General features: G+C 39.5%; 1 protein-coding gene across 3 annotated transcripts in view; it reads right to left on the bottom strand.

Annotated features, from left to right (window-relative positions):
• Positions 1-25,300, bottom strand: part of PHLPP1 (PH domain and leucine rich repeat protein phosphatase 1) — a 213,394-nt gene that overhangs the window by 53,334 nt on the left and 134,760 nt on the right. For all 3 annotated transcript variants that reach the window (XM_027118702.1, XM_027118703.1, XM_027118701.1), the window contains 2 exons: positions 4,191-4,337; positions 3,343-3,573 (listed from right to left, as the gene is read on the bottom strand). In XM_027118702.1, coding sequence (XP_026974503.1) covers positions 3,343-3,573; positions 4,191-4,337 — 378 coding nt within the window. The remainder of the gene's footprint in view (positions 1-3,342; positions 3,574-4,190; positions 4,338-25,300) is intronic.

Raw genomic sequence — 25,300 nt, 5'->3', positions numbered from 1 at the left:
GTGTTGAGTCTTCGTTTCTGTGCGAGGGCTTTCTCTAGTTGCGGCAAGTGGGGGCCAGTCTTCATCGCGGTGCGCGGGCCTCTCACTATCGCGGCCTCTCTTGTTGCGGAGCACAGGCTCCAGACACGCAGGCTCAGTAGTTGTGGCTCACGGGCCCAGTCACTCCGCGGCATGTGGGATCCTCCCAGACCAGGACTCGAACCCGTGTCCCCTGCATTGGCAGGCAGATTCTCAACCACTGCGCCACCAGGGAAGCCCGAGGACCTATTTTCTAAACTTCTAATCCATCACAGATGTGTAGTCATATGCACATACCAGGACACAGCTCACCGCACAAGCAGCTCACCACTGCAAGTTCGCCAACACCTAAACTCCCTGTACGTACTCCCTGTACGATGAGGTGAGTCTGCTTATATGAGTCTACTTGGATATTGTGGCAATGTCAAGTCACTGTGTGTTTCTAAGATATTAAGTCTCAATTTCTACACATATCTCATTGTAGAAAAGGAGCAAATAGCCGGTTTGCTAGCACAGGCTGGAGGACCACACTTTGAGCAGCTCTGAGCTAGCGCCTCATCCTCAAGGGATTCACAGGCTAGTGGGTTGAAACCAGATGCGAGAGCTTGAATATCTCGAACTAGAGAACTGACGGCTCTGAGCAAGGCTGTGCTTGCTTGAGAGGCTGCACAATGGCAGCAGACAGCTCAGCTAGGAGACAACAGCAGCAGCGAGAAGGCAAAGGAAGGGGCAAAGAGTCAAACTAGCGCGCGAGGACTGACGGGATCTGGTGGCAGACTAGAAAATAAGAGTCAACAATTTTGTGTCTGGATAACCAATGGAGCAGTGTGGCTATCAGCAAAATTAGGAATCCAGGGGAAAGAACTAGTTGAATAGAAAGAAATTAAACTCTGTTTCACATGTAATTTGGGTGAGTGTGTCAATAGGAGAAAGCAAGGTGAAATTATCCTGCTGGCAGCTGAAGTGGAATTAATCCCAAGAAGAGAAATAAGAGTTAGAGAAAAATTGAGGAATATTTACCATGGAGATGAAAGGTAAATGATGAAGTCCTGTGAGTACAGGGAACCAACCACCAAGGCACAAAACAGAAAGAAAGAGAGGTGATCGAGGAGAAAGACGTAATATCCACATTTTGGACAGAGAAGAGGAGAAATTATTAATGATGCCAAAGAAGAAATAATATCAGACTCAAAAATGTGAATATGAGAAAAAGAATAAGATTAAAAGAAAAATGACTACTTTTAATCTGATGTAATATTTCCATCTGAAGGAATAAAAATTCAATCAATAAAATTAGCCCTCTGCTTACAGAAACTAAGTGAAACTCCCCTGAAATCATTCTACTAGCTTCAGTTTAAAATATTAAGGCAGAATTATAAGCAAATCTGACCAGATTTCTGCCCCCTCAGCTCAGTGGTCTGAAGGGAAGCAGTTACCTACTCAAGATCATTCAACATTTACATGTACAAAAGTCTATTCTGGTATTTAAATATCCTGTAACTAATCTCATCTAAAAAAGACCCAATTAGAACTAGAAATCTGAAGAATTTACGAAGCTCTTAATAAGAAGTTACTTCCAAACATATTAGATTGATCTCGTTTGTAAGCTAATTCAGATCAAGAAAAATGATGCTTTCTTATCCATACCAGGTAACTTATAAATCCCCTCATGCTTGCTACCTGAGGTCAAAACGACCATTGTTATACCTCTGGGTGGCTGAATTTAAAAAGGGCTCAAATTCTTGAATATGAAGGTTTTCTAAACCCAAGTGACTCAGAGGCAAATAACGTTAACAATTTAGAAAGAAAGTTAACAAGACAAAGTGTTCAGTTCCCTATCCTGTCACACTCCAAAAAGTTCTCAAAGTCAGATAAATTATTACCATTTGGACTCCCTGAACTAAGAATTCTAGGTCTGCAAATTGCTAACACTTCCCCAGGTGCGCAGGCTTGATTCCTTTAGTCTGAGAAAAGGTAAAGCAAATCAACTCTTTGTGGGACTGGAAAGAATGGGTTCCCCGCGGCCAAACCATAAGAATGGAGATGAAAGGGGAGCAAAAGGTGATGCTGCTTTATACTGATGAACAGGCCTGAGTGAGGGTCTGGGGTTATCACCAGAGAGGAAAGTGGGGAGTAAAACAAGGAAAGAACCATCAAACAAAGAGGTGAAAAGATGCCAAGACTGACAGCTGAGCAGGGTTCATGAGTACGAGATCTCAGCAGGTAATAACAACAATATGTAACATGTGCTGGGAGAGTGAGGCATTTACTCCATTCCTTCCAAAACTCTATGAGTTAGATTCTGTTATTAACTGTAATCTAGAGATGAGGACACAGCTGCACAGAGACATTAAATATCTCGCCCAAGATTTAATGTGGTCGTCACTCCCTGGTTAATGGGAAAGTTAGTTTGGCTGAAAAAGTATCAAATTGGGCAAGTTAATATTAAGGTCTAAACCTAATATGTTGCTTTGCAGGAACTCAAACCCAGTGACAGGCTCTTGTTTTTCCTTAAAAAAGAGAAATTTAGAATGGCTTCCTCCTTGTGTATTGGTTCTTTGTGCATTAGAAAGTAAAACTGAAGTTTACACACGAAGGGATGATGACTGGGCATCTGTGATGTAGCAAGGATTGTGTTAGTGTTTTCAGCTGCAGTTTAGTGTGATCAGATTCAAAATGCAGGTTCCCTTGTTCTTGCAAGGGGTGAGAATGGAGGTTCTGGCCAAACTTGGGCCTACCAAGAGATTATGAGTTTTACATTTTTGTAAAGAACTGTAAACTAAGGGCAGACCCATCTGGATAGAGAGAGAGAGAGGAAATTAAAATAAGTAAATTAAATCAGTAATAAATTTAATTTAATGAATATATTATATTAAGGAAGCCAAGGAAGGGAAAAAAAAAAATAAGGAGAGATGCTCAATGGTGTCAACTAGCCTCAAGCCACAGAAAAGTAGGAATAAGAGAGAAAAATATCCACTTGGCTCTTGATACGGTTTTCATTGACCATAAACAGCTCTCTCTGACTCGATGGGCCTACTGATTCACGCTAATTAAAACTGGGCGCAAACTTGCGAAACCAACTAAGACCTTCAAGATAGGTGGTCACTCATCAGTGAGAAAAAAAATTTTTAACAAGTTTCAGGCATGAGCAGACCCTACTACCAATCATTATACTTCCCTCTGGGCAAAAATAGCAAAGCGGGCCCTTACTGCAACTAACCAGCCTGCTTGCCTCGATGGAAGAATGCCACCAAAAGGGCTATAACCTACCCCCCAAATATAAGCCAACCACTCAAATGGGATATATTTCTTTAAAATGGTTACCTTAGATCCACATGTTTAATGTGAGGCATTTTCCTTAAAGCCTGTAGCCTAAGAGTCTCCATACAGTTTCCAGACATGCACAGCTTCTCCACAGCAGTCAGTTTCTCCAATACCTCTGGAATGTCAGTGAATTCATTGAAAGAAAGACCAAGATAACTAAGCTGATGCATGTTCTCCAACTCAGCAGGAAGGGTCTGGAGAAAGTTTCCATCCAACAAAAATGTCTGTAAGCTATTAAAGAAAACATAAGAATTAGAAAGAGAGTGTATAAATTTTACATCTTTATTATTAACATACGAGTTCCATAAGTATAGATCATATTACCAGAAAAAGAAAATATACTATTCTTTGCAAAATGCTAAGGACAGGGCCTGAGGCAATAATACACCAGAGAGAAATGATCAGAGATAAACATCTTAATCTTTTACTGAAAACGAAAATTATGACCAATTTCCCCAACTTGGATAGGGAGAAATGAGAACAACACAAGCTGACTGCAGTGTGAATCTGCCCAAATACCCATCTTTCATTGTTATTCTAAAAAACTAACTTCTAGGTCTTAGAATTCAACATAACTCAGGAAATGAGAAAGTAACCCCTCCTCCCATATTTAGACACATTCACCTGTAGGGGGGTCTTCGTTCTAAACAAGGATATTTTAATTTTTTACAAGAATCTGAAAGAAGCTAACAAATGAACTCTACACAAGAGCATGATCTCTTGATTTGGGACCAAGAGACCAACATATGACCAACATAACAAGTTAACTAATCTCATGTGCTGCGACCCTGATGCAGCTTTCTGGGGGTTTCTGAGAGATACTTTGCAGCAGGGTTTGAAGTACATACTTGTGCATATCTCCGACGGCTGCTGGGACTGCTCGGAGGGCATTGCAGGACACATTCAGCTCGGCCAGGGTTGGAATATTGCAGACTGCTAATGGGAAGTCCCCTAAATGATTATTGGAAAGGTTAAGACTCTTCAACTTGCTGAACCTATTATAATAAAAGGAAAGAAAAGACAAATATCATAGATGCATAACATCACATGATTTTGGCATAGCCTTAGAGATAATCTAGTCCAACTCTAATTCAGCTGAGCAGAAAAAGGAGCCTTCAGAGGGTAAGCAAGCAGCAGAGCTGGAGTGCACATCTTCAGACCCTAAGGCCAGCGTTTTACCTAAAATATAAAGATTATATTTAAGAACAAACGTCACTCTAAAATAAGGTTGAATATTTGAGGCGGTGAGTTTGCTGGAGATTTTTAGCTTCACCTTGGCTAGCTTTATTGACACCCATGTGAATGACAACAGAGAGGAAGGAAAAGAATACCGATGTAGCTCTTTCGGATTTCTGTTACCCCAGACAAGTCAAAAACTTTTCTGCTTCCCTGCTCTCCAATCCAAACCTGAAATAACAAAAACTTCACAATTAATCAAAACTACACTCTCTCTAAGGGTACCAGTTTTGCAGTTCCAAACTGAAGAACAAATGACCATTCCTCAGTCTCGATCCTGCTAACCACACACCCTTCCACGAAGAGCTCTTGTCATCTCACTCTAAGGACACTTTCCTCACCTAGCCTCTTCCTAGCTCTCTCCAACCTTTCCTCCTTTTCTTCTTTTTTCTTCCCCATCTCCTCTTTCCTACCCCACAGTTAGGTACTCCTCACAGATGTGCTCTTTGTTTCTTCTCTTTTTACATTGCCTCCCTTGGAAAGCATTTTACTACCCTGTGGACAACTCTCTCTAACCCTATCACACAGCATCTCCTCTCTGTTGACCCACACTACAACATTTCCAGTCCAAAACCGAACATACCATCTTTATCCCAGACCTGCACTTCCTCCTGCTCTATTTTTGTTAATGGCTCTTTCATTTTCTCAGTTGTCCAAGCAATTAAAGCAATTCAAGAAGTCACCTCTAGGGCTTCCCTCGTGGCGCAGTGGTTGAGAGTCCGCCTGCCGATGCAGGGGACACGGGTTCGTGCCCCGGTCCGCGAAGATCCCACATGCCGCGGAGCGGCTGGGCCCGTGAGCCATGGCCGCTGAGCCTGCGCGTCCGGAGCCTGTGCCCCGCAGCGGGAGAGGCCACAGCAGTGAGAGGCCCGCGTTCCGCAAAAAAAAAAAAAAAAAAAGTCACCTCTAAGTTTGAGGGCACTTCTCTGTGTACTCTCACATTTGGCCCATTGCCAACCTCAAGAACGTTTTCTATTTGAGATGAGAATCAGATTAGTTATTGCATTATGCTAATTATTTTATAAACTGGCCAAGCCTAAATACTAGGCAATGTGTACTATGCCTAGAACAGACACATCTTAAAAATAAACCCAATTCAATCCAATCAGCATTTTAAAGAAACTGTCATGTGACCTCTTTATTGAATTTTATAATAAAAAATGTAAAGCTTTGTTCTAAATGGCTATGTAAATTTTATTCGAAATAGAAAGCTGACAATGTACCTATCTGACAGACTGATAGCTATTTTGACAGAGTAATTTTATTTTATTTATTTATTTTTGGTGGGGGTGAAATTGAAAAGAATAGTTTTATTGCTTTGCCAGGCAAAGGGAGCCACAGAGGGCTAATGCTTTCAAAACTGAGTGTCCGGACCTGCAGGGGGTAGTGAGGAGTTTTATAGTAATGGTTCAAAGAGGAGGGTGTGATCAGCCCATGGACCTTCTTCCGATTGGTTGGTGGTGAGGTAAGTGGGAGTCAGCGTCATCAACCTTCTGGTTCCAGCCAGTCCGTGGTTTGCCTGTTGTGGCAGCAGAGTTAACTTCTCCCACCTGGCGGGGGTTTCAGTATCTGGTTTCAGGACTTAATGAAGCCCAGGTTCTTGATGTCTCATCGCAGAAACAATTCAGTGAGAGACAAAGTTGGTAGGTAAGAAGTGGATTTATTTCGAGAGAAACACACTCCACAGACAGAGTGTGGGCCATCTCAGAAAGCGAGAGCAGCCGACAGAGTAATTTTAAAGTAAAAAACAAAACAAAACTTAAGAATTACTGCTAAACGTGAATAATCATTTTAAAATTTGTTTTGTATTTTATGATTTGACTCATTAGTCCTACTTAAAACAAAGAATGTTTATTCTGTATTCTGATTATCTATGACCTATCTAACACACAAGCTAGAATTAGAGGGTCTATTATTCCTAGCCCAGGGGTTCTCAAAGCATGGTTGGGGGACCGTGGAAGAGGTCCTTGAGATCCTTTCAGGAGATTCTCAAGGTCAAAACTATTTTCATAACAATACTAAGATGTCATTTGACTTTTGCCACTCTCATTTTCTCCCAAGTGTCCAGTGGAGATTTCCAGATGGTACATGTCTTTGTGATAGCACACCTGATTAGAAACAGAAGGAGACTTGAGAATCCAACTATCTTCTACTTAAGCCAGGCATTAAAAGAGTTGCAACAATATAAAATAATAACATTCTTCTCCCTATTTTTTCTTGTTATAGAAGGTATTTTTCATAAAAAATGCACATGTTAACAAGAATGGGGTTTATTATTTTTCTAAATGAATTACTATATATGAAAATATTTCTCAGTTTAAATTTCTGGCACAGTAAATATCAACAGTTTAATCCACAGAAATAAAAGCTGCTTAGGGTCCCCAATTTTTGAGACAGTAAAACAGTCTTGAAATAGGGTTGCCAGATAAAATACAGGACATCCAGTTAAATTTGTATTTCAGATAAACAAATAATTTTTTAGTATAAGTATGTCTCAAATGTTGCATGAGACATACTTATGCTAAAAAATATATATTCTTTTTTTTCTGAAATTCAAATTTAACTAGATGCTTTTTTTCTTCTAATTCTGGAAACTGTATCCTGAAATAGATAAAACTGCTCTTCTAGTCCAAACAAAAACAGTACCCTACCTTCTAGATTTGTATCCTCATTTGGTAGAACTGGCCACAGTTTTAAAATATGCATGCAATTAAACTGAACTTTTTAAAAAAAAAGTTCCTCTAGGAAGGAAAAAGACCCTAGACATTATCCAAAACAATATAGCACAAAGACTTCAGAAAGTGGAGAACAGAAGGATTACAATTCCAGTAATTACTCAAGATGGAAAGTGGAAGCATTGGCTTTTGGAAAAGTATTTGTCAATAACAGGGAGATAAAAGGTATATTCATCTATGCAAACAAATTTATTAGGACCATACCATTCCTGAGAAGAAAGGCAAGCAGCAGTGAGTTGAATGAGTAAAAGGCAGGTGACAAACTTGAATGGAAGAGAAAAAAAATAGTTAAGTACAGGCCAAGTGCCCCTATAGAACAAGGAGTTTGGGCTCCCTTGGCCTAGAGCTGTACTGTTTGGTACAAATACCACGAGACCCAGGTGGCTCCCGAGCATCTGAAATGGGGCTAGTCAAAACTGGCATGTTCTCTAATTATAAAATACACACAGGATTTCAAAGACTTAGTACAAAAAAGAATGTAAACTCGGGCTTCCCTGGTGGCGCAGTGGTTGAGAGTCCGCCTGCCGATGCAGGGGACACGGGTTCGTGCCCCGGTCTGGGAGGATCCCGCGTGCCGCGGAGCGGCTGGGCCCGTGAGCCATGGCCGCTGAGCCTGCATGCCCGGAGCCTGTGCTCCGCAATGGGAGAGGCCACAGCAGTGAGAGGCCCGCATACCGCAAAAGAAAAAACGAATGTAAATTCTATTAATAATTTTTTAGAACTGATAATTTTGATACATTGAATTAAATAAGCTATATTATTAACATTAATTTCACCTGTTTCTTCTTCCTCTTCCTCAGTGTGGCTACCAGAAAATTTAAGATTACTTATGTGGTTCACATTATATTTCCATTAGAGAAGCATTCTCTCCATACTAACAATAAGCAGGATCCTGGAATTCCTTACCCAAATGACACCTTATCTGTTTTCAGTGCTTGTGTGGGCCTCTTCCCTGGGCCCATCCGCCCATGAGTATGTGCACCCATAGGCCCTAGGAGTGGACAGAGCTTGGACACATGGGCTGTGTGTCCAGCAGGATGAGGGATAGAGTCGGAGATGGATAAAGATGAGGTTTGGGCCACTGAGCCAGTTCCCCCACATACAGCCATATCCAGGGCAGAACCCCAAGGGGTCTGAGGATTATATAGATAAAATTCAATAAATTTGAATCTAGAGGTCATCATAAAAGTATATTTGTGAAGGTAGGAGGCGAGAATGTGTTTTATTTAACAGTTTGTTAGCTTAATTTTAACATCTTTTTTTTTTTTTTGCGGTACGCGGGCCTCTCACTGCTGTCGCCTCTCCTGTTGCGGAGCACAGGCTCTGGACGCGCAGGCTCAGTGGCCATGGCTCACGGGCCCAGCCGCTCCGCGGCATGTGGGATCTTTCCGGACCGGGGCACGAACCCGTGTCCCCTGCATCGGCAGGCGGACTCTCAACCACTGCACCACCAGGGAAGCCCTGTTAGCTTAATTTTAAATTAAATATTTAGATATGTGGGCTGGGGCCTCCATTTATACTCTTGCCCTAGACCTATACATTTTAAGGGCTGATTCTGATTTATAAGTGTCCTAAGTTTCTCTCGTTCCCTCTCCACCTCCTTCGTAGCCTGCCCTGCACAGCCCATCCCCCAAATTCTTCCCAGAAAAGAACACGACGTTCAGTAGACTTGTTTAGCAAACAAAGCATGGATTGTTGATGAGAACTCAAGTTCTTGATCAGAACATAGTAAAACTCATCTGTTTTGGAAACTCTAACCCTTAGCCTTCTTAGAGGTCCACTTTTTCTTTATTTATGTAGAAAGCAGTCAGATTATAGGCATCTGCCAATTCAAAAACCCCTTCTTAGAAAAATAAAAGTCCACCTAGAATCCACTTCCCTCTGGTCTTCAAATGGGTGAAACAGATACCTGAAGGCAATGTTTAAGAGAGAGATAAGAGATCAAAGTGGGGAGTGGGTGACCTTTCCTCCCTTTACCTTCATTTTAAAAGAATGCAGAGGAGAGAGCAAGGTGACAGCACACTGTTACGGAAGAAAAGACCAGAAATCTCTATGTCTCCTACAAAATTAAAGACTTTTAGCTCTGTCATGCTAACAGGTGAGACAGATAAGTTATCAAATGTGCACAGGCTCAGATTCTAAAATAAAACTTGGCTGGCTTTGGAAAAAAATGCATATTTGGTGAAATATTTTAAATAATTTTATTTTTGAAACTAATATTACAGTTCTTAAACCTTAAAATTAAATCCTTGAAATGAAGTTACATTATATTCAATCAGGCTGCAGATATCCCCTCAGAGCTGTTCAATATAGGAAGTAGAGATGATCAGAGCATCACAAAATTTAAGACTAATAAAAATTATTTTAATGACGATTGTCATAATTACAATTATGAGCTTATCAATAACAAGAAAGGATTCTTTCTGATACTGTAGAAACTAAAAGGACAAGAAACTGCGTGGTTTGTTTTTTAAAAACTTCTGTTATACGTACACACACACACACACACACACACACACACACGCGCACAATGCCAAGGCTAAAGAAAGCTACTTAAAGTAGATATACCTTCCTTATTTCTCAGGGCTATCAAAAGTGAGAACAGACGGGGCCTTTCATTTCCCAGGGTCATAGACAAAGAAACTAGGCTCAGAGAAATGGTGTGACTATCACATACAACTTGAATCTACTGCCTTTCAACATCAGTACTACTTCTCATCTCTCCCGCCCTTCTTTTATTACATCTTATTAAAGAGTTAAATGTAAATAGATATCACTTACTAACAATTCTAAGTCACAGGTCAAAGAACTGCCTCAGAGTAGTGTGTGGAAAGCACTCCTTTTTCACCCTCATTTCCCTCTATAGAGGGTGGCATTATCAGCCCTGGAGGATAATGAATATTTTGAACACTATGTACATTTACCTTCAAACAAATTCAGGCACAGCCCATGCTCCCAAACTACCCAACAACCTGAAAAGACTGACCTCGCTTTCCAGAGCAAGCAGAATGCTTTAAGGAAAGAGATATTAACTCATGTTCATTTGTTTCATATAGAGCTCAAAGTAGGGAAAAGAAATCAAGTTAACATTCATCCAGTCTAACAGTAATCTTAGTTCTCTAAATGAAGTTACATGGCACAGTATCACATTTAGCAAATGGCCTCTCTTTATTTTCTAAGGAGCACTTGCTCCCAATGACTTTAGTCTGCAGTATTTATGGGTGCCCAATGCCATCCACATAAGATATCACAGTTGAGAAAAACAAACACACAAATGCTGTCAAGTTTCATATACCGCCCTGTCCTGGGCGTGTTTTATTATGATCACTGATGTGCTTAATCTTTTCTCCTTTCTCAGCATTTATCCATTCAGTCTATCCACACTCAAAAATTTATGTACAAGGTTCTTTCTGCATCTGAGTTAAAGGTAAGGGCTACATAGCCTGTATAGATTTAGGAAATAAAACCAAATAAACAGCATGATAACTATTTGGAGACATAATACTAATTAGCTTTAGATCCATCTAAATCTTTAGTAATTTTCCTTCCAGGAACTAAGGGTACAGTACTAGGAAAACTTGACTGTAAAAGAAAATGACAGTATGGTAGAAGTAGTTCTATTTTTAAACATATTCTAAATGTGCTTAAAATGAGTGTCACACACTACACTCATGAAGCGGAAACCACATTTGTCTTACTCAACAGAGTCAAAGAAAAATCAATATTACTTTCTGGAGTTATTATTCCCCACAAGTGGGTCAGTTAAAAAAAGACTCCCGGGGTGACTGGATTTCCGTATCATAGTAACAGTCTAAGTTTAACTTGTTTTTTTCCCGTGGGGGGACAGGCTAATACATGTTGGAAATCATTAGGCTTCGGTACTAAGTAATGAAGGCCCTGCTTGAGGACTGGAGCTGTAAGCCTAGCTCCAGGCTTAGCCCTCTACCTTCCATTAATTATTAATTATGAAAAGCAGGTTCCCTCATGGTCTGGAGAGCTGCACCTTAGTGGAGAGATGCCAACTCTCAGTGCTCTGTAATACAAACTGTATTTGCTTTTCAGAGAAAAATTGCTTTTATTTGATGACCAAATTAATACATGCTCTTTTTAACAAGTCAAACTCTAGAAGCATGTAAACAAAATGTTAACAGTCTCCTACTTCCTTCCAAATCTCATCCTCCTGAGATAACCAGTGTCTAGAGTCTGGTATCTATCCTTCCAAAGCTTTTCTTCCTTGTAAAACACATACATGCGTAAGTGGGTGATAACCTCCCTCCCTCAATTTTGAGTGGGACTGTACCACACGCTTCTCTTCTACAACTTGTTTTCTCATCTAATACAAACAGATCATCTTTCTGCGTCAGTATGTTAAAATCTAACGCACTCTTTTGACAGCTGCATAATACACAGAGTACAAATGTGCCACCACCTATTCCATCCCTCTGCCGATCGACACGGAATGCTTCCGGTCCTTTGCTGATAGAAATAATTCAGCCTATTTGTTTGTGCATCAATGACTCTATTTTGCAGTATTTATGGGTGCCCAATGCCATCCACATTTTTGAAACCCAACAGGCTCTAAAAATTCAGAAGTTTTTCTTTGATTCATGTGGTGCCAAAAATGATTTAAACTTATGTGAATATTCATCTGTTCCCTTTAGAAATATAAACGTGTTTGCTTATGGGGTGCTGTCCCAAACCTCGAGGGAGGTGTTATACAATATACAGTAATATGCACCGTATTATCTTTAATAACCTGAAAATCTCTGAAATCTGAAACACAAATGGCCTCAAGAGTTTTGGATAACGGATTGTGAACCTGTATTTCTAAAAGTATAACTGTGGGTCTAAGAGTTTGTACAATTGAAATTTTTTTAACCTTTCTTATATTTTATATAACGTTTAAAGGTTACTTTCCATTTACAGTTATTACAGAAGATTGGCTATATTCCCCCTATTGTACAATACATCCTTGACCCTATCTTACATCCAATAGTTTGCATCTCCCACCCCTATATATATATTTTTAATCCATATGGTAAAATTACCAAAAAGTTGTAGAAATTCATACTCCCAATTGGCCACACAGGAGAGGGTTTCTTTCCACGCTACCTTCACTACCATTTAATGTTAGCATCCTTTGCATTATTGCTAATCTGATGGGCAAAAAGTTGTATCAGGTCATTTCAATTGCTGTTTCTCAATGAAGTTTATCTTGTTGTGAAGTTCATCTTCTTTGAAATACACAGTCATGTTCTTTGCCCATTTTTCTCCTGGGTTGTTCACCTTCTACATATCAATTTGTAGGAGCTCCCTGAAAACCATGTGCCTCTTGGTGTCGTGTGACGCATGTGTGTCACAGGACACCCGAGCCTATGGTTTCATTTTTCCCGCTTTGCTAATGCTGACTTCAGCCACACACTAACTTTATTTTTTATTTGCTCAAATGTGGACATTTTTTCCTGTATGGAGTCTGTTTTTCACCTTGCTTGAGAAGGTCCTCTTACCCTAACCCAAAGTAGCACAAATGTTCTCCTATATTTCCTTCTAATATTTATATATTTTATTTTTCACATTTAGACCTTTATTTCACCTGACATTTATTTTATGTTAGGTGGAGGTCTAACAATTTTTTTTCTGGTATCTAATTATGCCAATATCATTTATTAAATAAACCATCCATTTCAATTTCCATTCAATTTAAATAAATTTCATAGAATAGGGGAAGAGAGAACAAAAAGAGAAGCTTAGTGCCCTTCCAGTAAAACAGACGAAGAAAAAGGCTTGGGTAAAAACAAGCTGCATTTACTTTTTCTTTCTCTTTTCTTTTTTTCCAAGAGAATTTATAAAATCAAGTGCCTGTATTTTTGTCCTTCCTAAGAGCCCACTTTGTGGTTTTGAGTCAGCAAAATGCTTTAATAAAATTATTAGTTTGATAGAGTAGCTTTTCTCTTTTCTCTTTAGAAGGACAAATCTTGGGAAGGGTATTAAAGTACACTTTGAAAATCTGTACTGAATGCACTTTCTCTCAAGAAACATTAGTTAAGTCAATGAATGAAACACATCAGTCAGCAACTTCCTGATCCATCTTCCATGCACTCCTCAAATCCCAATTCCTTTAGTATGGAACTTTACTGGCTTATGAACTTAGTCCTACACCATGTTTTAATATTTTTGCCCCAATCCAGGAATGATATAGGGCAACCTGAACATGCTGTTATGTAAGAAAGGCAAATAATCTGCAAAACAGTTAAGAGGCTCTCTCTCCTGGATGCAGGAGAAAAGAAAGGATACCTTTTACTCCATGTTCTTCTTGGACTTGTCTGCAGCTGTGGTGGCATGAGACATATTTGAATCTTTGGGCCTGCTTCAGAATTGCTGGGAACACCTACCCTTCAGAAAGCATGACTCATCTCCTTTTAGCTCTCACCAAACTGTACTGTGCTGAAATTGAACTCTCATCGGTGACTTCTCCATTTCTTGGTGCGGCACTTTTTTCCTGTTGTCCCTTTACCACTTTGAAATGAATCCACGTGAACTTATGTATGCCATTCTGTTCCAAGTCTCAAATGGCCCACTGGCCTTGTTCCCAGCTAGCACCTGCCAGGGTCTTCTGGGAGGTTCAGCGCACCCAAATGCTAATGCAGCACACAGCCAGCTTCTCAATACTTGAGCAAAATAAACACAAACCACCCCATCTTCGTCCTAATCACCATAAATGACTGTCAGTATAACCAAAACAAGCATATTACCTTCTCATAGGACTAGAAAATAAAAATAAACACATGCATATTTTACCTGGATAAAATTTAAAATTTACAGCCACAGAAGAATTTGAGCAGCATTTTCCTAAGGACTGCTGCAAATGTGAAAAAGCAGAAAAAGTATACCAAAGCTACAATTCATAAACATAATTTTTCCAAAATAATAATCAAGGAAATAGAGAACACTCAGTGCTGGCAATAATTACAATGGACATGTTGCTGGAAGGGCAAATTAAAGCATCCCCTAAAGAGAGAAATGTTTACTTTAATCCTCCCTTTTAAGACAGTTGAAACAAGAGGCACTTATGGGTTACTTACTTTGTGCCAGATCCTAGACACAGTTAACCCTATGGATACAAGAGGCAACAAGACAGAGCTCCTGCCCACAGCAAGGCGGGGGTTGGGGGGGGCATGCAAGGGCAGGCTCCCATGAATCAAGTAATTCCATTATACAGAAAACCACTCCAAATCACAAGACGGTAACCATGCGGAAAGAACAGTCACTAGATCTACAGGAACTGTGCACTAACTAAATTCATGAAAACAGTAAGTCCTCAGTGGCATAAATCTGTCATTTTCTGATTCTTTTATAAATTGGCAACATAACAATCAAAAAAACAAAGAAGAAATATGTTATGTTACAGTTAAACATCTCTTATGAAATAGTTTCTCACTTTATCTATGACTACATTTTTTCATTTTCTTACCAACAGATCTGCCCATAGTTAGCCAATTTAATTGAGATACTATTCAAGAGATGTTTAATATTAACCTCCACACTAGTAGGACAAATCACAAAATATAAAAAGAACATTTCTGGGCTTCCCTGGTGGCGCAGTGGTTGGGGGTCCACCTGCCGGTGCAGGGGACACGGGTTTGTGCCCCGGTCTGGGAGGATCCCGCGGAGCGGCTGGGCCCGTGAGCCATGGCCACTGAGCCTGCGCGTCTGGAGCCTGTGCTCCGCAACGGGAGAGGCCACAGCGGTGAGAGGCCCGCGTACCGCAAAAAAAAAAAAAAAAAGAACATTTCCGTAACAGGCAGAAAACGTATTGCTATTTCCACTTCTCAAAGCAGAGAAGACCCACACAGTATACTTAGATTAAATCCCAGTTGAGTCATACAAGGATATGTAAAAATGAAAATCAGGTAATGTCTCTATCAAGGATATTAGATTACCAAAGGAGAAGGCGAACATAAGCTAAAGCCAGAAAGAATAATCATGTCACGAAAACATGCTCAGACATGGAAAGCTTAAGCTCACATCACAAACAGACCAGGCATATCTGATAGTTAAATAGAAAAAATCAAAAATCCAAAACCCAAAGTTTACTAGGTATAATAAAAGTCCGATCCTAGGACTGAACCATTCATTCACTAAACATTTTCTGAGTTCTTATTAGGCACAAAGGGTGTGAAGCATACACATGTGAATTAGGCATGGTTTTCACCCTCCAGGAACTTGAAACAGTTTGGGAGCAAAGCTGCTATAATAAAAAGCAGAAGATGAAACGTACTGGAAAAAAAATACCATAAATGCTTGCAGAAGAGAAAACTCATTTTAACCTAAGGGACATGAACAAGAGTTCAATAGGCAGATGGGGAATTGAAAAGAGAGCATTCATAAAGAATAGGCTGGTGTGACTCTTTCTCAAACTTCAGTAAGCATTGTTAGAATGCAGATTCATGGGCCCCATCACCAGAGGTTCTGATTCAGCAGGTCTGGGATGAACACCAGGTACCTCTGTTTCTAGTAAATACCCCAGGTGATTCTGATGTAGGCATTTCATAAATCACATTTTGAGAAACACTAATTTGGGGGGCAAAAACTCCACGGTGTTCTTGGAAAACGTTAAGCAAACTATACTGTTAAGCAGAAAGCACTCCTGGGGTCGTAAAGGATGCTTAGAGTATTCACAGAGCACCTTGAATTCCAGATGAAGACACTGCTATTTACCTATGAACTTTTTTTTTAGCTTTTTTTTTTTTTTAATTTATTTATTTTTTGTCTGTGTTGGGTCTTCACTTCTGTGCAAGGGCTTTCTCTAGTTGCGGCAAGCGGAGGCCACTCTTCATCGCGGTGCATGGGCCTCTCACTGTTGCAGCCTCTCCCGTTGCGGAGCACAGGCTCCAGAAGTGCAGGCTCAGTAGTTGTGGCTTACGGGCCTAGTTGCTCCGTGGCATGTGGGATCTTCCCAGACCAGGGCTCGAACCCGTGTCCCCTGCATCGGCAGGCAGATTCTCAACCACTGTGCCACCAGGGAAGCCCTACCTATGAAAATTTTTGAACAGGGGAGTCTAGAACACATGGATTTGTGTATTACATAAATCAAGTAACAGCTCCCTTTCCCTTCTTGTGCTTTCCCTACACACACACACACACACACACACACAATCTCTCTATGTAGGGTGAAAGTGAGGCTTCTGACAGAAATCTTTAAATTGGAGGAAAGTACAACTATTTGGAAAGTCAGACTTTCCCTAAGGTTTCTTGTTAATTATGAGTCCCAAAGACATCACCGGGGAGGGATGGGTGTGCCCTACTTTCGAGAGGCCTCTGTCAAATACCTTGCCAGCTCTAGCATCACCATCCTAACCCAGCCATGGGAAATGACAACAGGAATCTGACTCCTCCATCCAAAGCTCTATTACTGCAGAGCGCATGGTGAGTGACATCAAAATTGCAGGCACTCTTAGGACAAACAGAAACCCTCATGGGTCTTTAATTTTCAAAAGTTACACGTGCGTGTTGTTAGAAGGAACTCCAGTGTTAGCTGTACTGTTAGCTGTGTCTGTCTGACATGAGGCAGAGGGGAGAGGGAGAAAGAGGAACATTACTGGTTTCCATCAGCATTCTCACACTAGCAACCAGAACATTATTTCAGAAGTTATCAGTAATGATGTTAATCATGTTCCCAAGTCACAAGTTACTATGCTATTTATCCATCAACAACCGCAAAATAATTATCTGTTGGCCAGCTCACTGCATGCTTATCCTTTTCCCCTGAGAGTTAGGCAAAGTGAAAAGTTGGTTACCACTCAGAATAGCAAATTTCTGCAAATACTATGTTTAACATTAAACTCTTACAGTTAAAACTGAGAGAGTACAGCGAGGAGCTCAACTAAAACAAACAGAAGAACAGAATTGGCCAGAATACAATAGCCTCACTGGATTCAAGCCAAGGCTTCTGAAGATCTCGCCCCACTCTTTATTTAAGTGGGGAAAAAAAAGTTAAAGAACATCTTAAAGGATCCCAAGAAGGCAACAGGGCAAACTGAATTCAATATAGTCTGGCTGATAAATAAATCTTTTGTTTCTTCTGAGCTCTCTCCTCTAAATGCGCTGTATGAGGGCAGAAGAAAATAGGCTATTATTGCCAGAAATGAGGCCGAGAGCCGTCACCAAGGAGAGCACCAAAGGCTACACAATCTCAGCGTCCCAAGCACCAAGCAAACGCCTTCCTTTGATCACATGCTCAGGGAAAGAAAATGGGAATTGTGTGAGATGGAAAGCTTCCCAAGAGGATCAAAACTCCATCTGAAAGGCAAAGCTGTATAAAGAAAGGAACTTCAGTGTTGGGAAAAGTTAACTGGAAAAAGGGCATTCCGTACAGTCTCTGAAATTCCTTAGACATTCGGCAAGCCTCACCAAACCCAGTAGTGAAAATTCCTTCCCAAGCCCTGAGCAGCGACTGTGCTAAGTGTTTTGTCTTTAATGCATCGGCTATGCCCTTCCTTCAGCAGTGCGTGGCTCTTGTTTGCTTGCAATATTTTTTATATGACAGAGCATCTTTAAAGAAGCTGAAACTGTTCTAAGAACTGCAGTCTATGTCTGGCAAATAAGCTGAAGAAATATTTTAGCATGCCACCCCTGATCCCACTATGTTAATGAATCATCACTGTTTCCATTAAAAGTGAGTCACTGATAAAATCACTGATAAAAACAAAAATTAAAATCTCTCTTTCTATAAAAACCTGGAAATGCGAACTTTTGGTAAGGATAAGTAATTAAAACGAATGACTCTGTAGCTCTGGACTGCCAAGATCCCCAAAAAAACAGAGTAGGAAATAAGGTCATTTGTTTTCCATTTCATGGAGACTAAAAATGTAGAAAATTAAGCTTTCTAAGAAGAAAGGTACTTGATAAATGCCAGGCATAATTTGAGTTTCTCAATGCTCATTTCTTCAATAACTTTCATTCTTTTACACCCACATACTTGCACACCCAACTCAACTTCATTCCTTCACTCCCATTTGAAAAATTCTCATCCCTCCCATCTCTCTTAGTCTTTTCAGCTGAAAGAAATTTCACATCTAATCAGATAACATTCCAAGTACCGGGGTGGACAAAGCTACCAGAAACATATACATACGAATTATTACTATCAAACTTGGCTTTTGAGTTTGCTCTTGACATTGCTCTTTGTAAACACTGCACTGGATATCACTGTAAAAGAACTCTGAGCTATCATCCCTTACAAACTTTAGATCTGTCAATACAATATTACGACACGTGAAATTTTAATAAATGATAGATTTAGCTCTTTTAAATGTAAAAGTACATTTGAAACGTTTGAACACCAATATAATTTAGTACAAATAGGTTCACGCTGCTTTGATACCATATTAAAAACAACAAAATTAAGACATGGGAAGGAAAATTATATTCCTTGAATTTAAGCCAACAAAAAGTTGTCCTCTTCATTGACTTTACAAAGAAACTTACTATATTTTATTAAAACAATTCTCCATTGCAAATAATAACAATTTAGTACTAATACCATCTGGGTCATCTAAATGGAATACGATTATAATATAAGTGAAATACTACGTATTAATAAAATAGAGGTAAATAATGATCGTAATTATTAGTAACATACAAAATCCGGAAAGAAACCATTAAAACTACCAAAAATTACTCTGATTTTGCCTTGACTCTATTTTTGAAAACTAACTGAAGAGTTCCAATGCCAATAAAGGAAAAACAAACACTGGTAGTTCCAAGAACAATGTTTTCCCTCTGAAACTGCTGGCCTGTGTGTGTACATCAGCATGCCATCTTTCCAGAATTGGAATGTTGTTGCAAATACCATTTTAAATGTTCTATGGAAATTGCTCATTTGTTTAAGGTGAGAATTTGCAATAGAAAGAAAAATATTAGGGGGATATGTGGTTAAGAGAAAAAGTCTTAGAACTCCTATGCATTATAAATGCTTTGTATGTAAAGTTTCTCTCTGGATATTCGCCCTGACGCTGTAACCTAAAAATTCATCCCTTGAGACTTTGGTAAAAACATAAAAATAAATTACCCTTTGGTACCTCTCTAACATATTCCCTGTGAAACATACACTAGAGATCAACACAAATTCCTTAAACATACAACTAAAACTAATAAATTAAATAAATGGCATATCTCAAAAATACCATACTAACTGTATGACCCTAAATAAGCTACATTAGTGCTTTTTGAAGTATAAATGAGTTTTAAATATATATAATTTCAATTCCTAGCATCGAACATCTGTGTGTGTGTACACATATACTTACAAACTTACTACTTTGAAAACTTGGCAATAAAATCTTTCATGAATAATAGGGATGGGAGACAAAAATCTCACATTAGTATGTGGAGAAAAAGAAATTGGTTTAAAGCCTAGTTTTTCCCGAAGGGCAAATACAACCTCACCTTCACCAGCTGCTCAGCCTCCACATCCGAGTCCCCTCAACCTACCTCCCCCACGCACAGCTCGGGACATCAGCTCAGTGCTTTGTGACCGCCTAGAGGGGCGGGATAGGGGGGGCGGGAGGGAGACCCAAGAGGGAGGGGACGTGGGGATATGTGTATGCGTATAGCTGATTAACTCTGTTATACAGCAGAAACTCACACAACGTGGTAAAGCAATTATACTCCAATAAAGAGGTTAAAAAAAAAAAAGCAACAGAAACTTAACAAACCTTCCTGGCAGTGCAAAACTGAAAAGTCTCCCACCTTAAACAAATCAAAGTCATGGCTTTATACTACACACTATACAGTGCAAGCTGATAATATGTAACTTGATATGCTTTGTTTTGCTTTGTAAAAACAATGTAAGTGAATGATGCGGGACACAAGTACATACTATATGACTCGTTTATATTATGAACAAAACCAGGCAAAACTCTTCATGGTGTTAGAAGTGCGCACAGTGATTATCTTTAGGGTACTAAGAGGAGGGGTGCAGGGAGGGCTTCTGTGCCCTCCCTGAAAATAGTAATTTTCTATTTCTCAGTATGAGCACTGGTCACATGTGTTATTTTGTGGAAACCCATCGAACTGTACACTCATTATACTTCTACAAAAAGACTTCCAAAAGATTATATAAGGAATATAAGGAATTACACGAGACCCCAGATCCTCTCCCCAATTCCAGCAGGAGACAGTTTATTCCCTGGAAGAAACTGAATCCCAGAGTCCTGGCTCCAAGGCATCAGGAATAGTAGAAAACACTGTTCTGAAAACGAGATCAAATAAAAATCCACACGCTAAACCCTGAGATTGCAGCTCTCTACCCTACTCCACTCCCTGAATCTTGGCATGTAATGCCTAGGCAGAAGACCAAAGGATTCCTCTCAAGTAAAACTGACATGTCCTAGGGAGAAGATCCACAGATACTGTCTTTGGAAGCTCCCCAAGGAAACCACAAGGCTCACCCCCGATAGCACTGCAATGGAGGAGAAGCGCTGTCCACAGACCACAGCACCTAATTCGCTTCTCAGTGGCTCACCATTAAATAGGAACAGAGAGCAAAGGATCTCCAAACAGTGAGGTCAAGTTCCTAACATAAAAGTCAGACACCCACACAAACAGGAAAAAAAAAAGAAATCAAGACAGTGCAAGAAGGAAATTAATTAATTACTTTAATGTCCTCAGAAAGAGAAGGAATGCACCCATGGCAGCGGTGGGGAACAGAATGCTGTTAAAAAGCACACAAATTAAACCAACGAACAAGAAAGAGCTCTTAAAAAATATCAGCAGAAATTCAGAAGGTTAAGATAAAGTAGAGAAAACCTGTCAAGAAGTAGGGCATTAAGAGAAAGAGGAAAATTACAGCATTAGAGGACAAATGAGGAGGTCCTGCCTAACTGACAGGAATTCAGAGGAAGAAAAGAGAAAACCAAGGTGCGGATGAGGTTATCAAAAAACACAATGAGAAAGTTTTCCAGAACTGAAGGACGTCATTTTTTTCAGATCAAGTGTTCATCACAGCTGCTGAAATGAATAAAGACTGCTAAAAAAGAAAATCCTAAAACCTCTTTGGGGGTTATTAAAAAAAAAAAAAAGAAAAGAGGTCTACAAAGACAGGAACCAAGAGTATAACACTTTTTAATAGCAACTGTAGAAGCTAGAAAACAATAGTGCACTGGCTTCAAAATTCTGAGGAAACATGTTTTCCTATCCAGAGACCAGACAAATTATCAATCAAGTGTGTGAGACATATATTTTTAGATATACAAAGTGCCTAGTAAAATTGTCTCCCATGTCCCCTTTCTCAGGAAGATCCTAGAAGATATTCCATTAAAAAGAGGGAGTAAACCAAGAAAGAATCGCTAGACACAGGAAGACATATAGAAAACAAAGGAGAGACGAAAAGGGAATTACCAGGAAAATGACAAAAGGTAACCCCGGGACAACAGCTCGGTAGCAGGCCTATGGAGCAGGTGCCTACGCTGGCTCCAGGAGGGAAGAAGTCTCCAAGACAAAGGTGTTGAGAAGAGGGTTAGAGTTCTGCCACCTTAACAACACTAGAGAAAAAAGTACACCAGTGAAAAAGAGAGGCTACTATCCAGCCAGCACAGGAAAGGAAATGTAATTGTTGCATTTAAGTGGCTTAGGAGAATCACTGTTCCATGCTCAAAATAATGTGAGCCCTCAACATCTACTTAACCAGAAACGGATATCTGTACATTGAGAGGATGCGGGAAGTGGCGGTCTGGGCATGTGGCATGGGGCTGAGGGGCTGTGAGACAATCTAAGAGTTAAATCCTCATCTTCTATTGTAATATGCCAACCCATAATGCCCAATAACAAAAAATTCAAAAATAGCAGTACATACATACTATTTCAGAAGATGGAAGAAAACAGCAAGAAGAGTCCTGAGAATCAAAAGTAGTTGCCTAGGGAACAGGACTTGGGTATAAGGATGGGCTGGAGTTCCTATTTCCTATGTCTTATTGCCTATTAAGATTTTTTACAACTCTATATAGGATATTACTTTGATGGGACAAATGTTTAAACTTTTAAAAATACAAAACAAAACAAAACCAAAAAATGCACAAAATAGTAGGCAAGAAAACTAAACAGGATGAATTGCTGTGGGAAAATGACAGTTAAGACAACCATTTCTCCAAAGCTCCTGCAATAGCCCCTGTGAGAGCTGAGAAGTGCTTCCCCTCACAGCTGGGTGGAGAGGGTATGTGCTAAGAGACAGAGGAGAAGCAGCAGAGGAAGCAGACAAGAAAGGTGGACGTGTTGAAAAGCTATTTACAGATTTAGAATCAACAGATATGAGGAACCAATCAGGAGATTCTGAAAGCACCAACAGGCAAGGCAATGCCCCAAATATCCCTCCATCTGGGTATTTATTTATTTAGTCCATATATGCTGACCCTTTGGGACTATCATATTCCCCTATGTTATGAGAAGCATTTTGATTTCCTTTTTGTTTAGGCTTTAATTTTTGGATTATTATGAAATACACAAATAGAAAAATACAGAAAATAATAATGATCATCCAAGTATCTACTATTCAGCTTTTTCAAATATTAACATTTTGTCTGTCTCTAATTTTTTGTAAAGAAATAAACATTTTGGATATAGTTAGAGTTGAAATCCTCTTCAAACCATTCCCTAATCGCATTCCCAAATGCCTCCCAGAAGGTAACCGTTAACCTGATTTTGGCATTTAACATCTCCCTCTACCTCATCTCTAAAATGAGAGCACTGGTTTGGATAAATTCTAATGCCCCTTTCTGTTCTAAGACAGCAAGATTTAATAGCATGATATAAAGTTCTTGATGTTCTGTAATGAAGTGCAGAAGCCTACAATGCTGTGAAATACACAAGAATACTTCAAAATAATTTCAAGCCTCAAAAACAGATTAAATCATGGTATAATCCTTTAGCAAAAAATCATTGTAACTTTATTACAGTACTGTCAGTAAAAATAGTATTATGAGTGCATAGGACATATAAAAACCTAAGTTCAAGAAGTTCCTGTGGTTCCCTTTCACTGTAACCATCAGCTCCAGGGAACAATAAGGAAGTGCTGGAGCACAATATCCTTCTGGAGTTCTTACTGCCTATGGAGCTAATTCAGTGCAGCATCAAACTGTCCCCATTGTCACAGTATTCTTCTCTGCCAGGCAATCATGGCAAAAATATTCTTTTTAAAAATGCATAATGCTGAACAAGACAAGGATGTCCACTCTCGCCACTATTATTCAACATAGTTTTAGAAGTCCTAGCCATGGCAATCAGAGAAGAAAAAGAAATAAAAGGAATACAAATTGGAAAGAAGAAGGAAAACTGTCACTGTTGGCAGATGACATGATACTATACATAGAGAATCCGAAAGATGCCACCAGAAAACTACTAGAGCTAATCAATGAATCTGGTAAAGTTGCAGGATACAAAATTAATGCACAGAAATCTCTTGCATTCCTATATACTAATGATGAAAAATCTGAAAGAGAACTTAAGGAAACTCTCCCATTTACCATTGCAACAAAAAGAATAAAATACCTAGGAATAAACCTACCTAGGGAGACAAAAGACCTGTATGCAGAAAACTATAAGACACTGATGAAAGAAATTAAAGATGATACCAACAGATGGAGAGATATACCATGTTCTTGTATTGGAAGAATCAATATTGTGAAAATGACTATACTACCCAAAGCAATCTACAGATTCCATGCAATCCCTATCAAATTACCAATGGCGTTTTCCACAGAACTAGAACAAAAAATCTTAAAATTTGTATGGGGACACAAAAGACCCCGAATAGCTAAAGCAGTCTTGAGGGGAAAAAAACAGAGCTGGAGGAATCAGACTCCCTGAGTTCAGACTATAATACGAAGCTACAGTAATCAAGACAGTATGGTACTGGCACAAAAACAGAAATATAGATCAGTGGAACAGGATAGAAAGCCCAGAGATAAACCCATGCACCTATGGTCAACTAATCTATGACAAAGGAGGCAAGGATATACAATGGAGAAAAGATAGTCTCTTCAATAAGTGGTGCTGGGAAAACTGGACAGATACATGTAAAAGAATGAAATTAGAACACTTCCTAACACCATGCACAAAAATAAACTCTAAATGGATTAGAGAACTAAATGTAAGACTGGACACTATAAAACTCTTACAGGAAAACACAGGAAGAACACTCTTTGACATAAATCACAGCAAGATCTTTTTTGATCCACCTCCTAGAGTAATGGAAATAAAAACAAAAATAAACAAATAGGATCTAATGAAACTTAAAAGCTTTTGCAAAGCAAAGGAAACTACAAACAAGACGAAAAGAAAACCCTCAGAATTGGAGAAAATATATGCAAACGAATCAATGGACAAAGGATTAATCTCCAAAATATATAAACAGCTCATGTAGCTCAATATCACAAAAACAAACAACCTAATCCAAAAATGGGCAGAAGACCTAAATAGACATTTCTCCAAAGAAGACATACAGATGGCCAAGAAGCACATGAAAAGCTGCTCAACATCACCAATTATTGGAGAAATGCAAATAAAAAGTACAATGAGGTATCACCTCACACCAGTCAGAATGGGCATCATCAGAAAATCTACAAACAAAAAATGCTGGAGAGGGTGTGGAGAAAAGGGAACCCTCTTGCACTGTTGGTGGGAATGTAAATTGATACAGCCACTATGGAGAACAGTATGGAGGTTCCTTAAAAAACTAAACATAGAACTACCATACAACCCAGCAATCCCACTACTAGGCATATACCCTGAGAAAACCATAACTCAAAAAGACACGTGCACCCCAATGTTCATTGCAGCACTATTTACAATAGCCAGGTCATGGAAGCAACCTAAATGCCCATCGACAGATGAATGGATAAAGAAGATGTGGTACATATATACAATGGAGTATTACTCAGCCATAAAAAGGAACGAAACTGGGTCATTTGTAGAGACGTGGATGGATCTAGAGA

This window comes from Aethalodelphis obliquidens, unplaced genomic scaffold, assembly GCF_003676395.1.
Source record: "Aethalodelphis obliquidens isolate GAN/ISIS:26980383/991018 unplaced genomic scaffold, ASM367639v1 scaffold19, whole genome shotgun sequence".
Lineage (NCBI taxonomy): Eukaryota > Metazoa > Chordata > Mammalia > Artiodactyla > Delphinidae > Aethalodelphis > Aethalodelphis obliquidens.
This window is presented reverse-complemented; position numbering and strand designations above follow the sequence as displayed.